General features: G+C 43.6%; 1 protein-coding gene across 8 annotated transcripts in view; it reads left to right on the top strand.

Moving 5' to 3' along the window:
- Positions 1–18623, top strand: part of RB1CC1 (RB1 inducible coiled-coil 1) — a 53916-nt gene that overhangs the window by 14771 nt on the left and 20522 nt on the right. For 4 of the 8 annotated variants that reach the window (XM_055545975.1, XM_055545971.1, XM_055545972.1 and 1 more), the window contains 6 exons: positions 9915–10030; positions 10948–11068; positions 11997–12123; positions 12273–12443; positions 14700–14902; positions 16289–16715. In XM_055545975.1, coding sequence (XP_055401950.1) covers positions 10998–11068; positions 11997–12123; positions 12273–12443; positions 14700–14902; positions 16289–16715 — 999 coding nt within the window. In that variant the 5' untranslated portion in view covers positions 9915–10030; positions 10948–10997. Of the gene's footprint in view, positions 1–95; positions 409–5593; positions 5664–9914; positions 10031–10947; positions 11069–11996; positions 12124–12272; positions 12444–14699; positions 14903–16288; positions 16716–18623 lie in introns of those variants that run through there. The other 4 variants (XM_055545974.1, XM_055545969.1, XM_055545977.1 and 1 more) reach the window with 4 other exon arrangements.

Below are 18623 nucleotides of genomic sequence, written 5' to 3'. Positions count from 1 at the left end.
CAGCCCTCTGACTTCCGGGACTGCGCGGAGGTGCGCTGAGCGCGCCCGCCCCTCCCCCGCCCGCTTCCCGGCGTGCCCCGCGCAGGAAGGGCCGGAGTCGACAATAACAAACCCGTGGCGGCCGTGTCCGCGGCCCTAACCGAGCCCGGCGCTGCCTCTGGTTCCGTCGCCCGGCCCCTCGGCTCTGACCGGCCGCGGCTCGCCCTTCCCCGGCCCCTGACGCAGAGCCGAGGGGCCTACCCGTCCCCGTGCCTGGAGGTGGCTGCCTTGGCGGCGCCGGCGGTTGTGTCGGTTGACGGCGCGGATGGGCGGTTGGTAACCGCCGCCGAGGACGAGGCGGCGGCGGAAGATGGTGCCGGGGGCCGCGGGCTCTGCTGCTGCCGCCGGCGGAGGAGGAGGCGCTGCCCGGTAAGCGCGGCGTCGGGCCCCTCGGGCGCGGGTCCCCGGGCGGGAGGCGGAGGCGGGCGGCTGCGCTGGGCCTGTGCGGCCCGGACTCTAAGGTGATCCCCGACCTCGCAGTGCCCCCCCGACCTCCCAGTGCTCCCAGCCGGCGTCGGAAGCGCCGGGGTCCGAGACGCACCTTCGCCGCCGACCGCTCCTGCCGCCGCCAGGTCGGGCCCCGAGGTGTCAGACGGCGAGCCGGCCGGGGCGAGGGTCGCAGACGCGGCTCTGTCCGGACCCCGGAGCTCGAGGCTCCCCGAGGGCAGCGTCCGGATAAAGTTACTCCTGGGAATGACTCAGCCTCCGCCGGCCCGCGGGTGGGTGCGGGCCGGGGCGTGTGTGCGGATTTCACAACTTCCCCGGCTGGAGCCGGGCGGGCCGGCCGGGTGTTGGGGGGTGCATCTCCGCGGGCTCCCGGCTGGACGCGCCGCGGCGCCCGGGGTTGTTTGGTAACCGAGTCCCCGCACCGTGCTCCTGCCGTGTGGTCACAGCGCGGGGCCTGCGGGCCGGGGCGGGCCGAGGTGCTCGCGGTGGATACGGAGGCTGAGAGACCTCAAGCCGGAGAGGGGAGGCCCGATGCGGGCCGCAGGAGGACCGGTCTGCTTTGCTAGCCGCCGTATTGTACAGTTTCTCGGTTGTCTTGTGTGTGTGGTGCTTGTGTGTGTGTGGTTTCTTAGCAGGGTGGGGAGGTTAGCAGCTTAGGAGGGGTACTCAATTTGAGGTAGACAGCCTGTGTGATGAGTCTCGTTGGTGCGTTTCCATGTTTGATGGACACAGGGTTCTTCCAGGTCCGGTGTTTCTGTGGAAAGACGCAAGGGGCCGTCGAGGAAGGCGGCTGATTGGATCTGTCAGCAGGCCCTGCTGGGGATCAGAAGATGGTTTTCTCCTTTCTGTTTTTAATGTTGTAGCAACAGAATATGGTCTGAATGAGCATATTTTCTCAACATTTGTGTTTAACATTGTGTCTAAAACCTAGAGTTTTATAAAACAGGGTGCTTTATGTTGATAAACGGTTGTGTTGGTAAATGCCTGGTGATGGAAATCAGATATGGACTCAGACACGGTTTTCAAAAGAGTAATTTAATTTCGTCTGTTTGGAATGCTTTATGTTTGTCACAGTTAGGATTGTTTCTGGCCTGATTCTTGTGTGGAGATGTTGGATGATAGGAGAGGAGGACCGCATTTTTCTGGCCCATGCTGAACACACACACGTTCAGAATAGAGGGCAGGTTTACTTCCAACAAATGAAACTCATTGAAGGGGCAGAGGGCACAAGACCTTTGTATTTTGGGGAGGAAAAACAAACAAAAAACCCCACACTTTTGAACCTAAATTTTTATTATGTAAGCTTGTTCTTTTCAGTCAGAAGCTTGAGAGGAGCTCTTATTGGGCCTCTAATTTTGAGACTGTCTTTAAACTCTCCTGCATTCAGCAAATGTTTAAACACCTGTTTTATGCTTTACTTTGCAGATGTGTGTAACTTTAAAAAAAAAAAGCAGTGGGTAGTAAAATGTTCTCATCCAGATAGTACTGTTTGGTAACCCCAGTAAGCTTTTTGTATTCAGAAAACACTGGCTCAGGCACCTCCAGTGAAAGTCTAGCAGCCCCCCCTTCCACACTCACTCCCTCAGATGGTTGTTACTTCCTTACGGAGATAGACCATGGAGCCAGGCTCTGCAGGGAATACAGGAATGTGTACCATGTTGTTTTTGCCCAGTAAGAGAAGGGAGATTGAAGTCCTGTATACAGTCAACTACTATTTAAGCATTGTCTGAAATCTGAAGGAAAGACCCAAGAGAAGTGAGGAAGCTGACTATTTCTGACCATCTCGGAATAGAAGGAAACTGCAGCAGCTTTGAGGTCCTTGGCATATATAGGGGAAAAGATCACTAAAAGGTGGGTGGACAGGAGTGAGGGGAGAGCAGTAGGAAGAGGTGGTGTCCTGGAGGCTCAACAGATACTTAGAGGAGAGTAGCGTCCTGTAAACTGCCATGTTCAGAGGCACAGTGATTTGTTCAGTAAACCTGGTGAATCTGGGAAGCAGTTTGGATTGAGAGTCATTCATTTTTTCATGAAATGTTAAACCCTAGCAAGACCCAGTTTTAACTCTAGCAATGAGCAGTGAACAAGGGTAACTTTATATGTACACTTTGTATGAGGTTGTAGAAAGCGGCGGTGACACACTGGTGGTTTTAAGGAAGATCAGTTGCAAGTTCACACTACGTTGAGATGTGCTGAAATAGACACAGTGCTGGAGGAGCAGATCGTGGAGTGCTGGGTTGAAGATCCATACTTGCTATACATGTCATGATTACACTGCTGTGGTTCTTCCATTATTGTGGTCCTGAGCAACCTGTAACCTGGGCTTCTTGTACAGGGCCCTGGGAGGTTGGCCTTTCTCCATCCCTCAGTGAAGCTGCTGTTCTCTTAAGTGACTCTTTGCAGGCACAGTGCTTGAGTACCTCCATACACCCCTTCTTCCAGCTATTTATTGGCTGCCCTGAGGGTTATGGGATTTACCTCCAATTTTGCTCTGTTGATTTCTCCTTTAAAATTTTTTTATTTTAATGTTTTTTTTGGTCCTGCCATGCAGCCTGTGGGGTCTTAGTTCCCTGGAAGACCAGGGATGGAACCCTTGCTCCCTGCAGTGGAAGTGTGGATTCTTAACTACTGGATCACCAGGGAAGTCCCTAAATTCTCCCTTTATTGGCTTTTAATTGTGCTTAGAGATGGACATAAACGTAACTGGTTTAGGACCATCTAGGTTATGTTTTTCTTTTATATGCTTTACATAATTGGCTAGTAATCATCAGAATACTGAAATCTTAGTCAATCAGTGCAGTTACTATTTCCATGACTGTGTTTTTAACCATTATACTGCAGATTACAGCAGTGCACACCCTTTTTTGATATTGCTGAGTATTTACATGCTATGAAAGATTAGAAAATCTTGTTGTAGATACTGTTGTGTGAGACGTTAGACTTTAAACAAGCAGAATTCACATTTACATTTAAGGATGGTGTCATACCTTGTTTCATCACTAAGTCGTGACCGAATCTTGCAACCCTGTGGACTGTAGCCCACCAGGATCTTCTGTCCATATAATTCTCCAGGCAAGAATACTGGAGTGGGTAGCCATGCCTCCTCCGGGAGATCTTGCCGACGCAGGGATCAAACCTGGGTCTCCTCCATTGGCAGGCAGATTCTTTACCATTGAGACACCTGGGAAGCTCATATTTGCGATTGTTTAAAAACTATCATGTGCAGCCCTGATGTAGCATCTTTTAACAGTTATTCTGAGAATCTATCAGATGACATGCAAATTTTTAAAAAACTTTATTTTTTAAATTGAAGGATAGTTGCTTTACAGAATTTTGTTTTCTGTCAAACATCAACATGAATCAGCCATAGGACATGCAAATTTTCAAATTGCATTAAGGATAAAGTAATAATAATCTTTATTGGGACACATATTTTAGACTGTGTATTTAAAGTCATGTGTTTTACACAGCTTTTATGAATGTCAGGACACCACAGTGTGCAATACGTTTATATGTACTGATATGGAGAGATTCCCATGTTATTATGCTATTCATCTCAAAACAGATTGCATGTATGCATGCTGTTATCTCATTTTTGAGAAACTACTTTGTCCAGGTGTACTTCCTGTATCTGGAGGAAGACCCCAAAGGCCCAGCTCTATCCACACTGTCAGGGATCTCCCTCTCGCTCCATTCCTGTCCTGCTGTCCTCCCATCAGGTCTGGTTACAGACACCCTGGACCTTTCTGGAAAGGCTCTCTGGGGAGTGTGAGGAAGATGCCTGACCTACTCTTCTTTCCTTCTTTTTTCTTTTCTTGGCAGAGAAAGAGGAGGATCAGGTGGGAATAAATCTGATCTGGAGAGGCTGAAGCCCAGTTTCAGTCCCTGGATGACCTGGACTCTCCCATTTGTGGTGAACATCACTAGTTTCATTGATGCAGCACCCATGGCCCTCAGGTTCAATTGCTGAGTTACAGTTTGCAAAATTGCAAATCAGACAGAAGTTTTCCTACTCCTTATTCTTTCTCTGAAGCTTTTCGTCCACCTTGTCCAGCATCATCCACATTTCATGTGGCCTGCTAGACCTGAGAGCAACTCGAGGGTCTTTGGACTCCCAACACCTGGCATAGAAGTATTAGTTGCTTAGTTATGTCCAACTGTTTGCGACCTCATGGACTTTAACCCGCCAGGCTCCTCTGTCCATGGGATTCTCCAAGTAAGAATACTGGAGTGGGTAGCCGTTCCCTTCTCCAGGGGATCTTCCCAACCAGGGATCAAACCCGAGTCTTCTGCCTTGCACGCAGATTCTTTTTTTACCATCTGAGCCAAAAGGTGTTCAGTAAACATAGGGTGAATAATGACCAGCAGTGTGCCATTTGGGAGGTTGTTGTTGTCTGGGGGTTTCCCTTTGTCTCCCCGTGTAAGGAAGCTGATTCTGAGTTTTGAATGGATCAGACAGGTTGACAGTAAGCTAGAGGGACAAACCTGACTGTTGTGGTGGTAAGGCCTCAAAGAACAAATTGCAGATATCCAGTAATAAATGATAGACACTTGTGTGAATATGGGAGATGCTTTCTTGTTTTTACAAGCATTAAAGTACAATTGTAACACCTGTATCTCTGGGAGTAAATGCATTGGAATCAGTGTTTTTAAAAATACCCCCTCATTTATAGCTTACTGTATCCCAGGACCCAGGAGGAACAGATGTCCTTTCACGATGTGAGATTGTTCTCCCCAAATGAGATCCTTCATACGACTTGACAGCTCGAGAGAGCTCTGTAAGTTCAGAGTCAGAGAGCGAAGGCCGAGGGCCATCTGTGACCAGGGGCGACTTCCAAAAGGGCTGATGGACCCAGAAGGGCTTTCTGACCACACTTGAATGAGTAACTGTCAAATGAGCAGAAATGGCAAGTATGGGAAGACTGTGTAAAGTGAGAGGATGGGTTTCATGTAGGGAAATAGCTGGAGATACTTTTGGAAAGGCAAACGGGTTGATTATGAAGTTCTAAAATGTTGGTAAAGTTATGGTTGTCACCATTTTTAGAGTTGTTACTATATTCCTTGCACCGTGTGGTAATGTGAGATGCATTATTGCTGTCCTTCTCTGCAGAGGTATTATTTCAGTTCTTGATGTGCAGAGGTCATCTGAGTCTCCGTGGGAGAGTTGCATTCAAATACAGGTGACTCGCCATTTCAGTGCTCATCTAGCCTTAAGCCAGAGTTGGTGGGTTCTCTTTAAAGGGGCGGGCAAACGATGGAGTTCAAGGAGACTGTGTACCGAGTGGGTCCTGTCCTGAGGTCAGCGGGGCAGTGGCTGTGAAGAAACAGATGACAGGTTTGTGGCCTGCGGTGGCCACAGTGAGGCTCTGGGGGGGCGGAGCGTCTGGTGCTTCTAAGTGGTGGGCGTGTTCAGGAAGGGCTGGAGCAGGATAGAGAGTTTCCAGTCTCTAAAATAAGGATTATGTCATTGGAAAATCAGGGGTTGGATTATATAGGAAAAAAGGGATAGGATGCAGACAGAAATAACTGACGTCTTGGGTAGCAACAGAGCGATAGTTTTGTTCACAGAGGAAGTTAGGGAACAGTTTTAAAGGGAAAGTACCAAATTGAAGTGTAGACCTGCTGAGTTTGAGAGACAGTGTGATTTCTGGTTGGAGATAAGTGCAGTGGGTAAGCACCAGTCCTGAGCTGAGGGCAGAGGTCTGGGAGGGTTCATGTGGCGGTTGTCTTGCCTTTGGTTGGCATAGCCCTTCTCTGCATGTGTACATTCTCTGTGTTCTCACAGCCCTGTGACTTGGGAAGTCTCCCGCTTTGTTGTATCAGAATAATTTAGGTTAGTTGAGGTCCATCAGTCACACAGTCAGTAGTAGGGACAGGACTTGAATATAGGTCTTCTGACGCAGGATCCACCTTCTTTTCACAGTGCTCTCCTCCCTCTTATGTGCATATCTAGGGAAGTGTGTGGAGTGAGGGGGTAGTTCTTCCTGGGAGCCTGATGGGGGCCAGCCTAGGACCAGCAGGTGAGGAGCCTTGTCCATCCCTTAGCTGCACCAGCTGAGATGGTGGGTTTTCAGGTCCTTTATTTCTTTGTAACTGTGTGATGTTCTTTTTTTCTTTTTCAAAAATGGAAACAAGTATTTTTAACCCCCAATTGTGATTTTTAAAGAGACCAAAGTCCAGCATCCAGAGATAGCCTTTTTAAAAAAATTGATGTTACATTGTTCCAGACTTTTTAATGCTTGTGTCTTCGTATACATCCCTCAGTATTAGTTAATAAACTAAAACCCACAAATAGAATCACATGGTACATTCTGTAGCTGAATGATGATAAATACGTCAGTTATCTATAGGTATGGATTTAATGAACATTTTAAACACATTTAAAACACAATAAAACGTGGGTGGGCCACACATCCCCACCAGGAGGAGGCAAGACTGTCCCTCCTGACCCCAGAGAGGACCCCCAGAGCCCTGCACCTGGAGCACTCCAAGCTCCCTGTCATGCAAATCTTCCTTTGTCTGCTTTTACCTTTAATGTGTATCCTTTCACTATAATAAAACGGTAATCCAAAGTACAGCACTTTCCTGAACTCTGTGAGCTTAGGTGACGCCTCAACTTGGTCCGCTGGTCTGAAGTGAGGGTGATCCTGGGCACCACCAGACTTGTGGCTGGGATCCCAGGCGGAGAGTGGTCTTGTGGAGCTTGGTGCATCTAAGTCTGGGTGTGACTGAAACCACTGCACACTCATATGTGGAGTGCATTTTGGGCTTCAATAATGCTGTTTATGAAGTATCTGTAATAATGTGGAGAGACAGTTATTAGTGGACTAGTAATTGATGAGTCAAGATGTACTGGATGATGCTGTAATATGAAATCCTCATGTAGAGTTTTTGTGATTGTTCAGTTTTTCTCTCACACCACAAGCCCTCCAGGGCGGGCAGGGGTCTGCACTGACATTACTCACCCAGTACCGGCTCTGCCACTTGGGAGCTCCTGACAGTCGGCTATCACTTCAGTCTGCTGGCTTCTTGCCCTTCATTCATTAAAATATTTGGTTCTGATCTGCAGTGGGACAGGAACACGTCTCTTAGTGTTAGTGTAGAGCCATTGGGGTGCATTTGGAAAGTAACTGCGTGCCCCATAATCAGTAGTGGGGTGATTGTAGGTGAAGTGGAGCCTTACTTATCCTTGGTGGAGATGACAACGTTGAAAACCTTAGAGATTTTCCTTTGGGAACAAGCTGAGAAATCGTGTGGTCAGTGTTACTCATGTGACTTCTCCGCAGTCTTCACAGGCATATAGGATAATTCTTTGCTAGTGTGGGATTATTCATTCATTTTATTGAGAAAGTATTTTAGAGCTGGTTTCCAGGAATGCAGTATGCTTGCTTTAAAGAAGCTTGTTATTCAGGAGAGGTGAGAACTGTGTGGAGAAACATCCCAGTAGCTGCAGCAGAGAAGCACACGTGGATATAAAGTCAGCACAGCGAATGGCAGGATTATGTGATTAACTCCATGAAAGAGAATGTGTGTGTGTGTGTTGGAGCGGGGCGGGGGGAGGGTGGGGTGTGGTGTTGCAGTAGATCATGGGGGGTGATGATCACAGTGGGCAGAGGAAGGAGGGTCCAGGCTGGGGAAGAGCCTCAGAGACTTGAAGTAGCTCATTTTGTTCAGAGAGCTAAGCTGTATGGCGTTTGGGAGTGAAACCTGGGGAGGGGAGGAGAGGAAGAAGCCGTACAGTGTCTGCCGTTTTACTGCACTGTCCGGGCTTGGATCCTGTGATATTACTGAAGCCCTGATTTCTTAGTTTCCTTATCTGTGAGGTGAGAATGATGATAGTATCCCTCTTAAAGGGTTCTGTGTGTGTGTGAGTATTAGTTGCTCAATCATGTCTGACTCTTTGCGACCCCATGGACTGTAGCCCATCAGGCTCCTCTCCATGGGATTCTCCAGGCAAGAATACTGGAACAGGCTACCATGCCCTGTCTCCAGGGGAATCTTCCTGACCCAGGGATCGAACCCAGGTCTCCTGCATTAACAGACAGATTCTTTACCATCTGAGCCGCCAGGGAAGCTCAGCTTAAAGGATTCATGTGAGGATCAAATGAAACAGTGAAGCGTTTATTAGAACAGTGACCTAGAGCATAGTAAATACTTATGAATGGTGGCTGCTGCTATGAAGGTCATCCTGATGGTGGTTGGTGTTCAGGAGCAGAACCATCTTACACACACACCACCACCCCCAACCTCCCTGAGGACAGTGGGAGGATGCTGAGGGAGGTGAGGTGTTGAGGATGCAGGGAGCAGGTTGAGAGACTTGTGGAGATCAGAGACAAGTGAGGGCTTGATGAACACAGGAGCCTCAGGAGTCAAAGTCGGTGGTCAGTAGACAATAAAAATACTACTAACTGGATTTTTACTGCTGTTAACCTACCTGTGAGGACTACAGGAGGGTCTGTAAGACAGCAAGTGAGAGAGGGGATTTGTTGGTTCCATCAGTAAAGAGAGGTTTTAGGTTTTAGGTGGCAGAGCAGATGGGGGCGGGGTCATACAGAGAACGCCTAGGGAGGCATGCCGGCAGGTTTGGTCATCAGCAGTGGTGCCACGGGAGGTGGTGGGGTCCCAGCCCGACGCTGGGGAGGAGGCCCAGGAGGAGGAGGAGCAGCCGCCCAGCAAGGGTGCTTCCTGTCTGTCCAGTGATTTGATGATCTCTACTCACTGTTCCCGCAGTGCCCCTGCGATGCTGGTACTGTATGTGAGAAGTACCACAGTCCTAGCTGTTGGAAACACACAGACATATTATTTCACATTTGCTGGGTGCTTTGTCTCAGTAGACTCGGTGATGGTCTCTGGCAGGGGTGGGGTCTTGTCTCAGGTTCAGCAGGAATTGCTGTGCTTGTCAAGAACCAGCTCCTTGCAGGTTCTTGAACGGAGGCTTCTTGCTGGCTCTGGCTTCCGTTTCTTGCCACGTGGGCCTCTCCATATGACAGCGTGTCCTGTGAAGCTGGCAGGTGGGAGCAGTCACCCGGCAAGGTGGAGGTTATGTTGAGGAAATGCTATCGTGTAAATGACCTCCTGTTACCCTGGCCGAGTTTCAGTGGTTCCAACAGATCCCAGGCCCTGCCCATGTCCAAGGGGCTGGCTTTGAGGCTCGGGGCTATGATACCCTTTTATTCCTGTTTTACAGAAGAAACTGTAAGTATTAAATATACAAGTAATGGGGACCATTGTGTATTAAAGACAAAAGGGACTGTAGGCTTCGACAGTGTTGGGGAGCTCTCTGGGGACTTTGATATCTTTTTAATGGGATGGTCTAGGTTAAGGTCATGTGCTTGTGGTTCAGTGAAGAGTAGAGATCACTCTTTTGGAAGAGCATGCTGTTGTTATTGTTGAATTATTTCTCTCGATAATCAAAAATTTTTCTTTTCTAGTTCACTGAGTTTAACCAGTAATGCCGTTCAGTTGCCAATATCAAGCAAAGCAAACATAAGCCACTTGTAATCTGCTTCTTAAGAACAGTGGTAGTCCTTTTTAACAGTGCCTGCCGGTGAGTCACAGTTCCTGCCTTTATAACGGAGTTTTGATGTAATGCATTTAAAATAGTGATTTTGGAAACATTAATTTTAAAGCCTTGCTTCCTTTCTTTTCCCTTCTTCCCTCATAATTCTACTCGAAGCTCATGTGGAAAGAGCATAAGGAAAGATAGCTACTAGTTTCTGAAAATTTAGTTTTTGTCATCTTTCATCACTTATATTGATCTTGGGGGTTTTTACCTCTGGTTGTTAAAACATAAAATACTAGCTCTTGACATCTGCCCCTTTATTCATAGATGAGGAAGCTTTATTTATATGTAGGATTTTGACTTGGATAACTGGGTAATGGCAGAGTTGTTTTAAATATTCAGATATCCTATGCACTGTCTGCTGTTCCACAAAGTGATGAGCTCTTACGGCCAGAGTTTCTTGTGTGGAGTGTTTCTAGCTCAGCGTGGAGGTGGAACTTGGATTAACCAAGTCTGTCCCTCCTGTTGCAAGTGGTGGCTCTTATTTGCTGTTAGTAAGTTTAAAACTATTTTTGTTGTTGTTGTTGTTCCAAGGAAAAAGTGGGGGGAACTTTTGGAGTTAGAAAAATGTTTGACCACATTTTTAATTTTTATTCTTAATGTTGTGTGGTACATGAGAACAGTGTGAAATATACACCTAACTGTACTAACTCCTGGCCTCTTTCTTCCTGAAATCAATTATTTTTTTTTCATGATAGAAGTTATACTTCTCATTAGCCTCATTACTATTCATTATTATTTTTTAAGCACCAAGTTTACTGAATTGTCCAGTTAGCCATGTTAGACATCAAATCCTATTATTTGTTGCTTGTGTATTATAACTGTGCTCTGTCTTATGGGAACATAACCACATTTATACATGTGTTTGTAAATTGATAACTTCTCTTGTCTGTTTCTTTCAGTAACCATATCAGAGTGTGAGGTGTAAGCTTACAGAATCCAGGAAACCATCATGAAGTTGTATGTATTTCTGGTGAACACTGGAACCACCCTGACATTTGACACTGAACTTACAGTGCAAACGTGAGCTGTGTTTTCCTTGATTCTCATCACTTTTGCATTTTGTACATGTAGAAAGTTGAAGATTTGATTTTGAGAATACTGTTCCTTTGTTAAATAAGAGTGGCAATATGGAAAGTCTTAAATCATTGTTTACATGTACAATTGTCATCTTCCTCTAAAATGTTAACATTAAATTTGTTAAGTTGTGCTTTGTTGTTTGTGTGACTATTTTCACGGTAAACAAACTGATTTCAAACCAAAGCAGTCTAATAGTTTTCATAGCTGATTGTTCTCCTGAATTTCACAGTGCCCTGCTGAGGGTATTGTTGCTAGCTGTATAAACCAGCATATTCCAGTCCTATGGTTTTTCATCATTGTTTTTATTATTTTAATGAATAAAACCAGTAGTGTTTGTTTTGTTAATGATAGAGTAAAATTTGGGATAAACCTTATCTTTTTTAATGGATGAAATTACTTTTTGAGAGTTGTTTTTTATAAAATATGATTTGACTTGTAATTAAATGGTTTTTTGAAAGATGAGAAAATGAGAGCAGTTTTCTCATGGTATCCACTTAATGTGTTTTATGTAACGGGATATATATTAAAATCTCCACATCACATGAGGATTTTAACAAATGCTAATATAAGCAGCTTTGCTACTTATGTAAAGATCACAGAAATAAATATTTCTGCTGGCTGCACTTCACAGGCTCAGTGTTAGATGTGACACATGGGTGGTTTACTGACCTTGTAGTTATTTATGATTGGCTTGTTGATTGTGGAATCCAGTTGCAGAAACAATAAGCCTATATATTTTACTACTGTTTGGGGGGAAACTTTTTAATTGAAGTTCATTTGTCAGATATTTTTACACAGAGTGACTGATAATGAGAAAGGCCATTCTCAGGCAAATGTAAATAACGGATTTTGCCCCCCTCCCTCTCTGAAGTGTGGCTGACCTGAAGCATGCGATCCACAGCAAGTACAAGATCGCCATTCAGCACCAGGTGCTGGTGGTCAACGGGGGCGAGTGCATGGCTGCCGACCGCAGGGTGTGCACCTACAGCGCTGGGACGGTAGGTGCCCCACCTCCTCCACGTGGGCGGCCTCCAGCTCTCCCGCGGCTGGGAACTGGGGTCTGACTCCTACAGAGGGCAGTGTGCATATTCTGTGTCTGTAACAGTTTACTTCAGCTCTTCTTTGTTTTTGTTTTTTACTTCTCTAGGACACAAATCCAATTTTTCTTTTTAACAAGGAAATGATCTTGTCTGAGCGTCTACCTGCTATTCCTAAAACTACCTTTTCAACAGAAAATGACATGGAAATAAAAGTTGAAGAGTCCCTTATGATGCCTGCCGTTTTTCACACTGTCGCTTCAAGGACACAACTTGCAGTGGTGATTGTGATATTATTTATACTTGGTGCAGTTTAAAATTTAAAACTGGCGTATTTAACAAATCAATGATCAGTAATGTTTTTGTGGACAATTAGGCAACAGCAAGTGATCTAAAAAACTGATTACTTTTAAAAGCATTCAGATCTAAATAGCATAGCAGTCTAAATTATAGAAGAAGCATGCCCAAAACATGAAAAATAGCAAACTTTTTGAAAATATAATTTTGTGATGACTCTGTCTGATTTATAATTTCAGGTGCACACTTTGTTAGTCATTCTACAGTTCCAGGATCTTAGCACAGAACCACTATCTGAAACATTTTTTTACCATCTTTTCTAGAGGATGATATGCAGATGATAACTTTAGAACATTGCTTGGATCAGTGAAGTTCCTGTGTTCAGGTAGACAGACACAGGCAGAGTTGTATCCATGGTCAGGTCCTGAAGGAGAACCCAGTTTCTTCCTGATACATACTCGTATTGCTGCTTGCAAACCCTATGGGTTGTTTCCCAGTCATTTGATTTTGTTTTTGTTTATTTGTGTTTGTTTTTGACTTGCTAGTACTTTGCTGTAATACTAGCTGTAAGCTATCAGCAGAGGGACACATTTTGCTTTCAGACATAAAAAATGTCTTACAGTCAACCCGAAGTGTTTACCTTTTATGAAGATAAACTAGTAAAATACTAAACTACTAGTAAGTATGAATACTTGTTTTCTAAAATATATTTCTTAGCAATCTGTTTTAATGCAGTACATGCATTTGTGAAACTGGCTCATTCACATGAGATGCAACATAAAAAAGAGAACCTCATCTCTCATCTTTATGAATTATGTTTAATAAACATTAAAGGGTCTGGAGATGATTTTTAGAAGGCAGCATTATTTTTAAAAAGGCAAATCTGTCAACTGAATTTATTTACTAAAGTTCTTTAGATATGTTTTCTGATTATTGGTCTACAAATAAAGATAGGTTATATAGTTGCATGCCATTTAAAAACATCCATTTTAGGTGATATGATTGCATATTTGGTAAATTTGAGAGAATTTAATAAAAATCCATCAGCAGGAATTGTAAGGTTGATTGGAGTATGTGATAAAAATGTGTAGACATTCATATTTCCCTTATTGTTCTCTTTTAGAATAGAAATGGGAAATATATTGCATTCTCAATAACAGCATCAACAAAAGCCTATACAATTCTAGAACATAAAACATTATAAACAAATGGAAAGATGTTCTTGATCATATTCTAATCACAGTGTTAACTAGCTTAATTAGTTAATTGTTGTGATGAAGCATTTTTGCTTCTGGGGAATGAGGAGAGTTTGGGGGGTTTTATTTGTTTTGCTTGGAAAGATCACTGTCCAGGTATAGGTAAGAAAATAAGGAGAAATAAGAATGGGAAGTGGAGGGAAGAAAGTATCTCAGGTTGTAGCATTCACCCAAAAGCTGCTATACGAAACCAAGACAGTGACTGCGGCTCAGACTGTCCACTGCATCAGCAATTAGAGACTTGTGTTTTGGGCCATTCCGTGGGGTTTGTGGGATCTTAGTTGGTTACCCAGGGATGGAACCTGGGCTCCCAACAGTGAGAGCCTATATTCCTCATCCCCGGACCGCCAGGCTCTGTCTTATAACCATCCAGAGCGCCATCTCCAGAGTCACATTTCCCAGTTACTTGTGTGACCTTAGACTTTTGTCTTTACTATTAGTAAAATTAATAATAGAGTTTTGTTTATTAACATACATATTTGAAAATGCATGTATCACAATTAGATATTCATTGTCATCGTATTTTCACAAAGTGAACAGATTTTAAAATATGGCATCAGCCACGGCCCTCCTTTGTGTTCCCTCGCTTTCAGTCCCCATTTTTCTCTTCCGTGAAGTTGATCAGTGTTCTGACTCCTTTTGTGACTGACCTGAGTCGGTGCAATGTTCCTGAGACTCAGTTGTGTAGTTGCAGGTTTGTATTAACTGCCATGTAGTATTCCCTTGTGTGAATTCACAGTTTTTCTTTTGATGGTTATTGTTGCCTGACTCTGCCCGGATCTCCAGCCCCTTATCCTCCCCCAGGTGTGAGTTCCTCCTTATTACCATGGCAGCAGGCAGGAGCCATAACCTGAAACAGTCCAGAACAGTGCTTCCTTTGACATGAGTTGAGAGCACATTCATGCATGCACTTAAGTACACGTGTGCAGACGTGTGCATAGGCATTACCTTCTCTTACCATTTATTTCTTCTTTTCCAACATAGGAAATGTATGAAGTTGCCAAGAAACTCTGCTCTTTCTGTGAAGGTCTGGTCCATGATGAACATCTTCAGCACCAAGGCTGGGCTGCAATTATGGCCAATCTGGAAGATTGCTCAAATTCCTACCAAAAGCTGCTTTTCAAATTTGAAAGTATTTATTCAAATTATCTGCAATCCGTAGAAGACATCAAATTAAAACTTACTCAGTATGTTTGCCATTAAAATGGATAATAACATGTTTGTTTAAAATACCTTTGCAGTTTATCAGTACTTTTAGTAACGGTCACTTCATTTCTAGTAGGCCACATATTTATTATAATTGAGGTTTATTTTTTTGAGACTTTTATAATGACTTTCATGGAGTGTAAAATTTGTAAAACTATGGTTAGTTTTATTCTCCACATATTATATAGATTTACCACATTTTGTTTTCTTGTATTTTCTTTATGTAAAAAACTCTATACTTTGAAATTATTTAGAAACCCAAGAATCTTTGTTTCTTGCCTTGCTACCAATAAAGTGAGGCAAAATGCAAATGAAAAGTTTTCAAATGGTAGTCAAAGAAAAATTTTTTTTTAATATTGCCATATGATGTAGGCTTGCTAAGATGGAAAAGAGCCATTGTGTTCTAGTTTTCATTTAGATTCTTTTTTTTTTTTTTTGGTTCTTTGCATGTAAGCATATGATACCCATTGGTTCTTTTTTAAAAGGGCTATAATGAATGTAAAAAATATGGCAATAATTCTGCACAAATGTGGCCCTTTGTTGTGTGTGTACATGTATGCTTTCAGTGTCTTGTATTCATTTTTTGTTTGTTTTTTCTTAAAATTTTTATTAGAGTCAGAGGGAAGTAGCACATTCTTTTTTGAAATCAAGTGGGCCTTATTAATTCAGGTTTCTGTATTCTGAATGTTTAGGAACATTTTGGTTTTGAGATGACAGTGGGACACATCCTGGGAAGGAAGAGAGTGATTAAGACTGGGAAGAGCTTTTAAAAGTTTTTGTAATAACCTTTCCAAGTAAAACTGTTCAGGGGTACAAGGCAGGAGCTAGTCATCTCACATGTTAATGTAGGAGCATGAATGATTTTATATATATTTTTATAGAAGTTAAATTGTCAAGATTTCATCTTTGCTTCATGTTTTTCGACAACATATATCTATCTGCCTGTCTGTGTATTTTCAGGGTGTAATAAACCCAAGAGTTAACCTTAATCTCTAATAAAACTGTTAATTTTATCCTCTGCTTTCATTATATCTAAAATGTTTGATTAGCTTAGAGACAAAACATTAAACTTTAAGAGACTGCTATGGTAAATCTTTTTTATAAGTTTGAATTTTTTATACCTTAAGTTTAGTTAAAAACTGAGTGTCCATATGTATAGTGTGGACTTGGTACCTTTACTTTCAAGGGTCTCAGTGTGTAAAGGTACTCTCCTCTCTGCTTTCTTTAACGGACACCTCGTGGACTGCTCAGATGCATGTAGCCTAAGAGAGAGGGGGTGAGATTTCGTGATAACCTCTTCCTTTCAAAATGCTAACCTCTAACTTGAGTAGTCCTGTGATTTACTGACAGGTCTTTTGTACTTTAAGTTTAGGAACTGCGGTTTCAGTCATGGCCAAGATTCCGCTGTTGGAGTGCCTCACCAGACACAGTTACAGGGAATGTCTGGGGAGAGTGGATTCCTTGCCTGAACGCGAAGGCTCAGAAAAGGCTGAGACAAAGACCTCCACTGAACTGGTGCTCTCTCCTGATACGCCTGCAGCAACGAGCAAACCCTCGTTCACCTCATTTCACATGTCTGTGGAGCACGTAGCCTCAGACGCCGCAGATGCTGAAAGTGGAAAGGATGTGAGGGAGCCTTGTCCAAGCCCTGCCCAGCAGGACGCAGCTGCAATAGAGGCTAAAGAGGGGGACCTGCCTTTCTTTAATGTTTCTCTGTTGGACTGGATCAACGTGCAGGACAGGCCTAATGACGTCGAGTCCTTGGTCAGGAAGTGCTTTGATTCCATGAGCAGGGTGAGGAGTCTTAGTCTGATCTTTCTTGTGTCACTGTGTTGTTTTCGCCAATTGAAGTTAGATTGCCTACACTAAGTACTTACTGTACAGTAATGGAAGAAAGGGTGCCTTGAGCCTTGGAGTGAAACTTCATAACCACGTGTAGGAAGGACCTTGGACAAACCAAATCATTTAACGGGTAATGTAACCATACTTATGAAACTGACAGCAAATTTGGGAAGATTACTAGAGGTAATACAGGTAAAATCTCTATGCAGGGCTGAGCCTTGAGGTGTCCATTCCAATGGGGATGGTTTTGGTGGTGGTGGTGGTACTTAGAATTTTTTTCTTCATGGTCCTGTAGTATCACTTGGACTTTTTAATAGCTCCTGTAATTTGTCTCTGCAGCTATGCTGTAGATATAATTTCGCTTATATCTTTAACAGTTAAATTGTTTTACTCTGAAAATGATTTACATTCAGTGAAGTACACAAGTCTTGAGTAGTTAGGAACCAGCTTCCAGAGGAGGACAACATTGAACCTTTCTTCCTCCCAGAAAACCCTGTGGGCCTCTTTCTAATCGGGTCCCCACCCCACCTTGGCAACTGGCCTCTGATGTTTGAAAGAAGTAATTTTAGATTCACCTGAGATAAAAGTCAGAACTTAGACATTGTTTTTTAATCGTATTTTGTAATCATAGTGACTTGTGCTTAGGGTTATGCTTTCCCCAAGTATACTTATAAAAGCTTTTAAACTTGGGGCATAAATCTGGAATAAAGCTCTTCAGACCTGATCAGTAAGTGGTAGAAAATCTTGGCTGCCTGAGAGGAAGTTGGTGGGGCACGTGTGTCAATGAGACAGACCAGATGAAACAGCGTGAAGGTGAACTTCTCAGTTGGTTGGACGGAGGCTTGGTCTGTGGTTGGCTGTTGGGAGAAAGGCCACACAGGTCTGGGTGCCTGGAAACAGCAGCGTACTGTTCTTGCTGAAGGCGGAGTGCAGTCTGAGTCGTCATTCTCTCAGTACCCGCATCCTTGATGACATCCTGTGGGCGTGGCTTTCATTTTGGCCGTTCATTATTTGTTGTCAAAGAAATCTTCAGTTAAGACATTTGCCTGGGTAGAGAAGTGTGGAATATATTATGCAAAGATTACTGCCAGAAATGAATGAAAGCTAGTGTTCTATCCAAGCTATTGACGTTTTAGTAGCCTGAAAATTATGTTTATGGAAAATCAGTCATGTGCTTGTGATAGAGTGAGTGAAGTGTCATTTTTTGTAGTTTTACATCAGTCAGAGAACAGGCCTCTAGGCCATGGGAACCTCTTTTTAAAGGGCTTACAGATGGCTGTGTGTTTGCATGTTTGAATGAAATCTAGCAAAGCCTCAAGTTTTATTCACTTTATATTACAAGGGAGAAGAAACAGTAATCCTTGTCTGGCTTGATGAAAATTCACATTCATTTACACCTACAGAATTGAGTGAGTCTCAAGACACTCTTCCATATTCGTCTGTATAGTTGTGTTGTTCTCTCAGTGAGGAAATACAGGAACATCGTAACCAGCAGCATATGGTCCGGAGTTTTTTCCTTCCTTAAGTCACTGCTGTTTTATGTGTCGTAATTTTGCCCAAGATGAAATCTGTTTTAGTCATCTTCTATAGCCTTTTGTCACCCTAATAATTTATAGCTAGTCAGTACTGTGGAAATGTATGCACTGGACTCACCATGAAAATAGAAAATGTTCACATATGCACACATTTTAGTTAGCTGTCATACAAGGCAGGTGCCTCCCGTGTTTGGCTATTGACGTCTGCATGATCTTAGAAGTGCAGCTGAATTCTCGCTAACTGTAGAATAGTTCATTTTTAATTGCTTACATGTGTTGTCAGCGTGCTGAACACTGTACCAAAAATAAATAATTCATGATCCCT

The sequence above is a fragment of the Bubalus kerabau genome, chromosome 14, assembly GCF_029407905.1.
Source record: "Bubalus kerabau isolate K-KA32 ecotype Philippines breed swamp buffalo chromosome 14, PCC_UOA_SB_1v2, whole genome shotgun sequence".
Lineage (NCBI taxonomy): Eukaryota > Metazoa > Chordata > Mammalia > Artiodactyla > Bovidae > Bubalus > Bubalus kerabau.
Note: the sequence above shows the minus strand (reverse complement) of the source record. Positions and strands in the feature narration are given on the sequence as shown.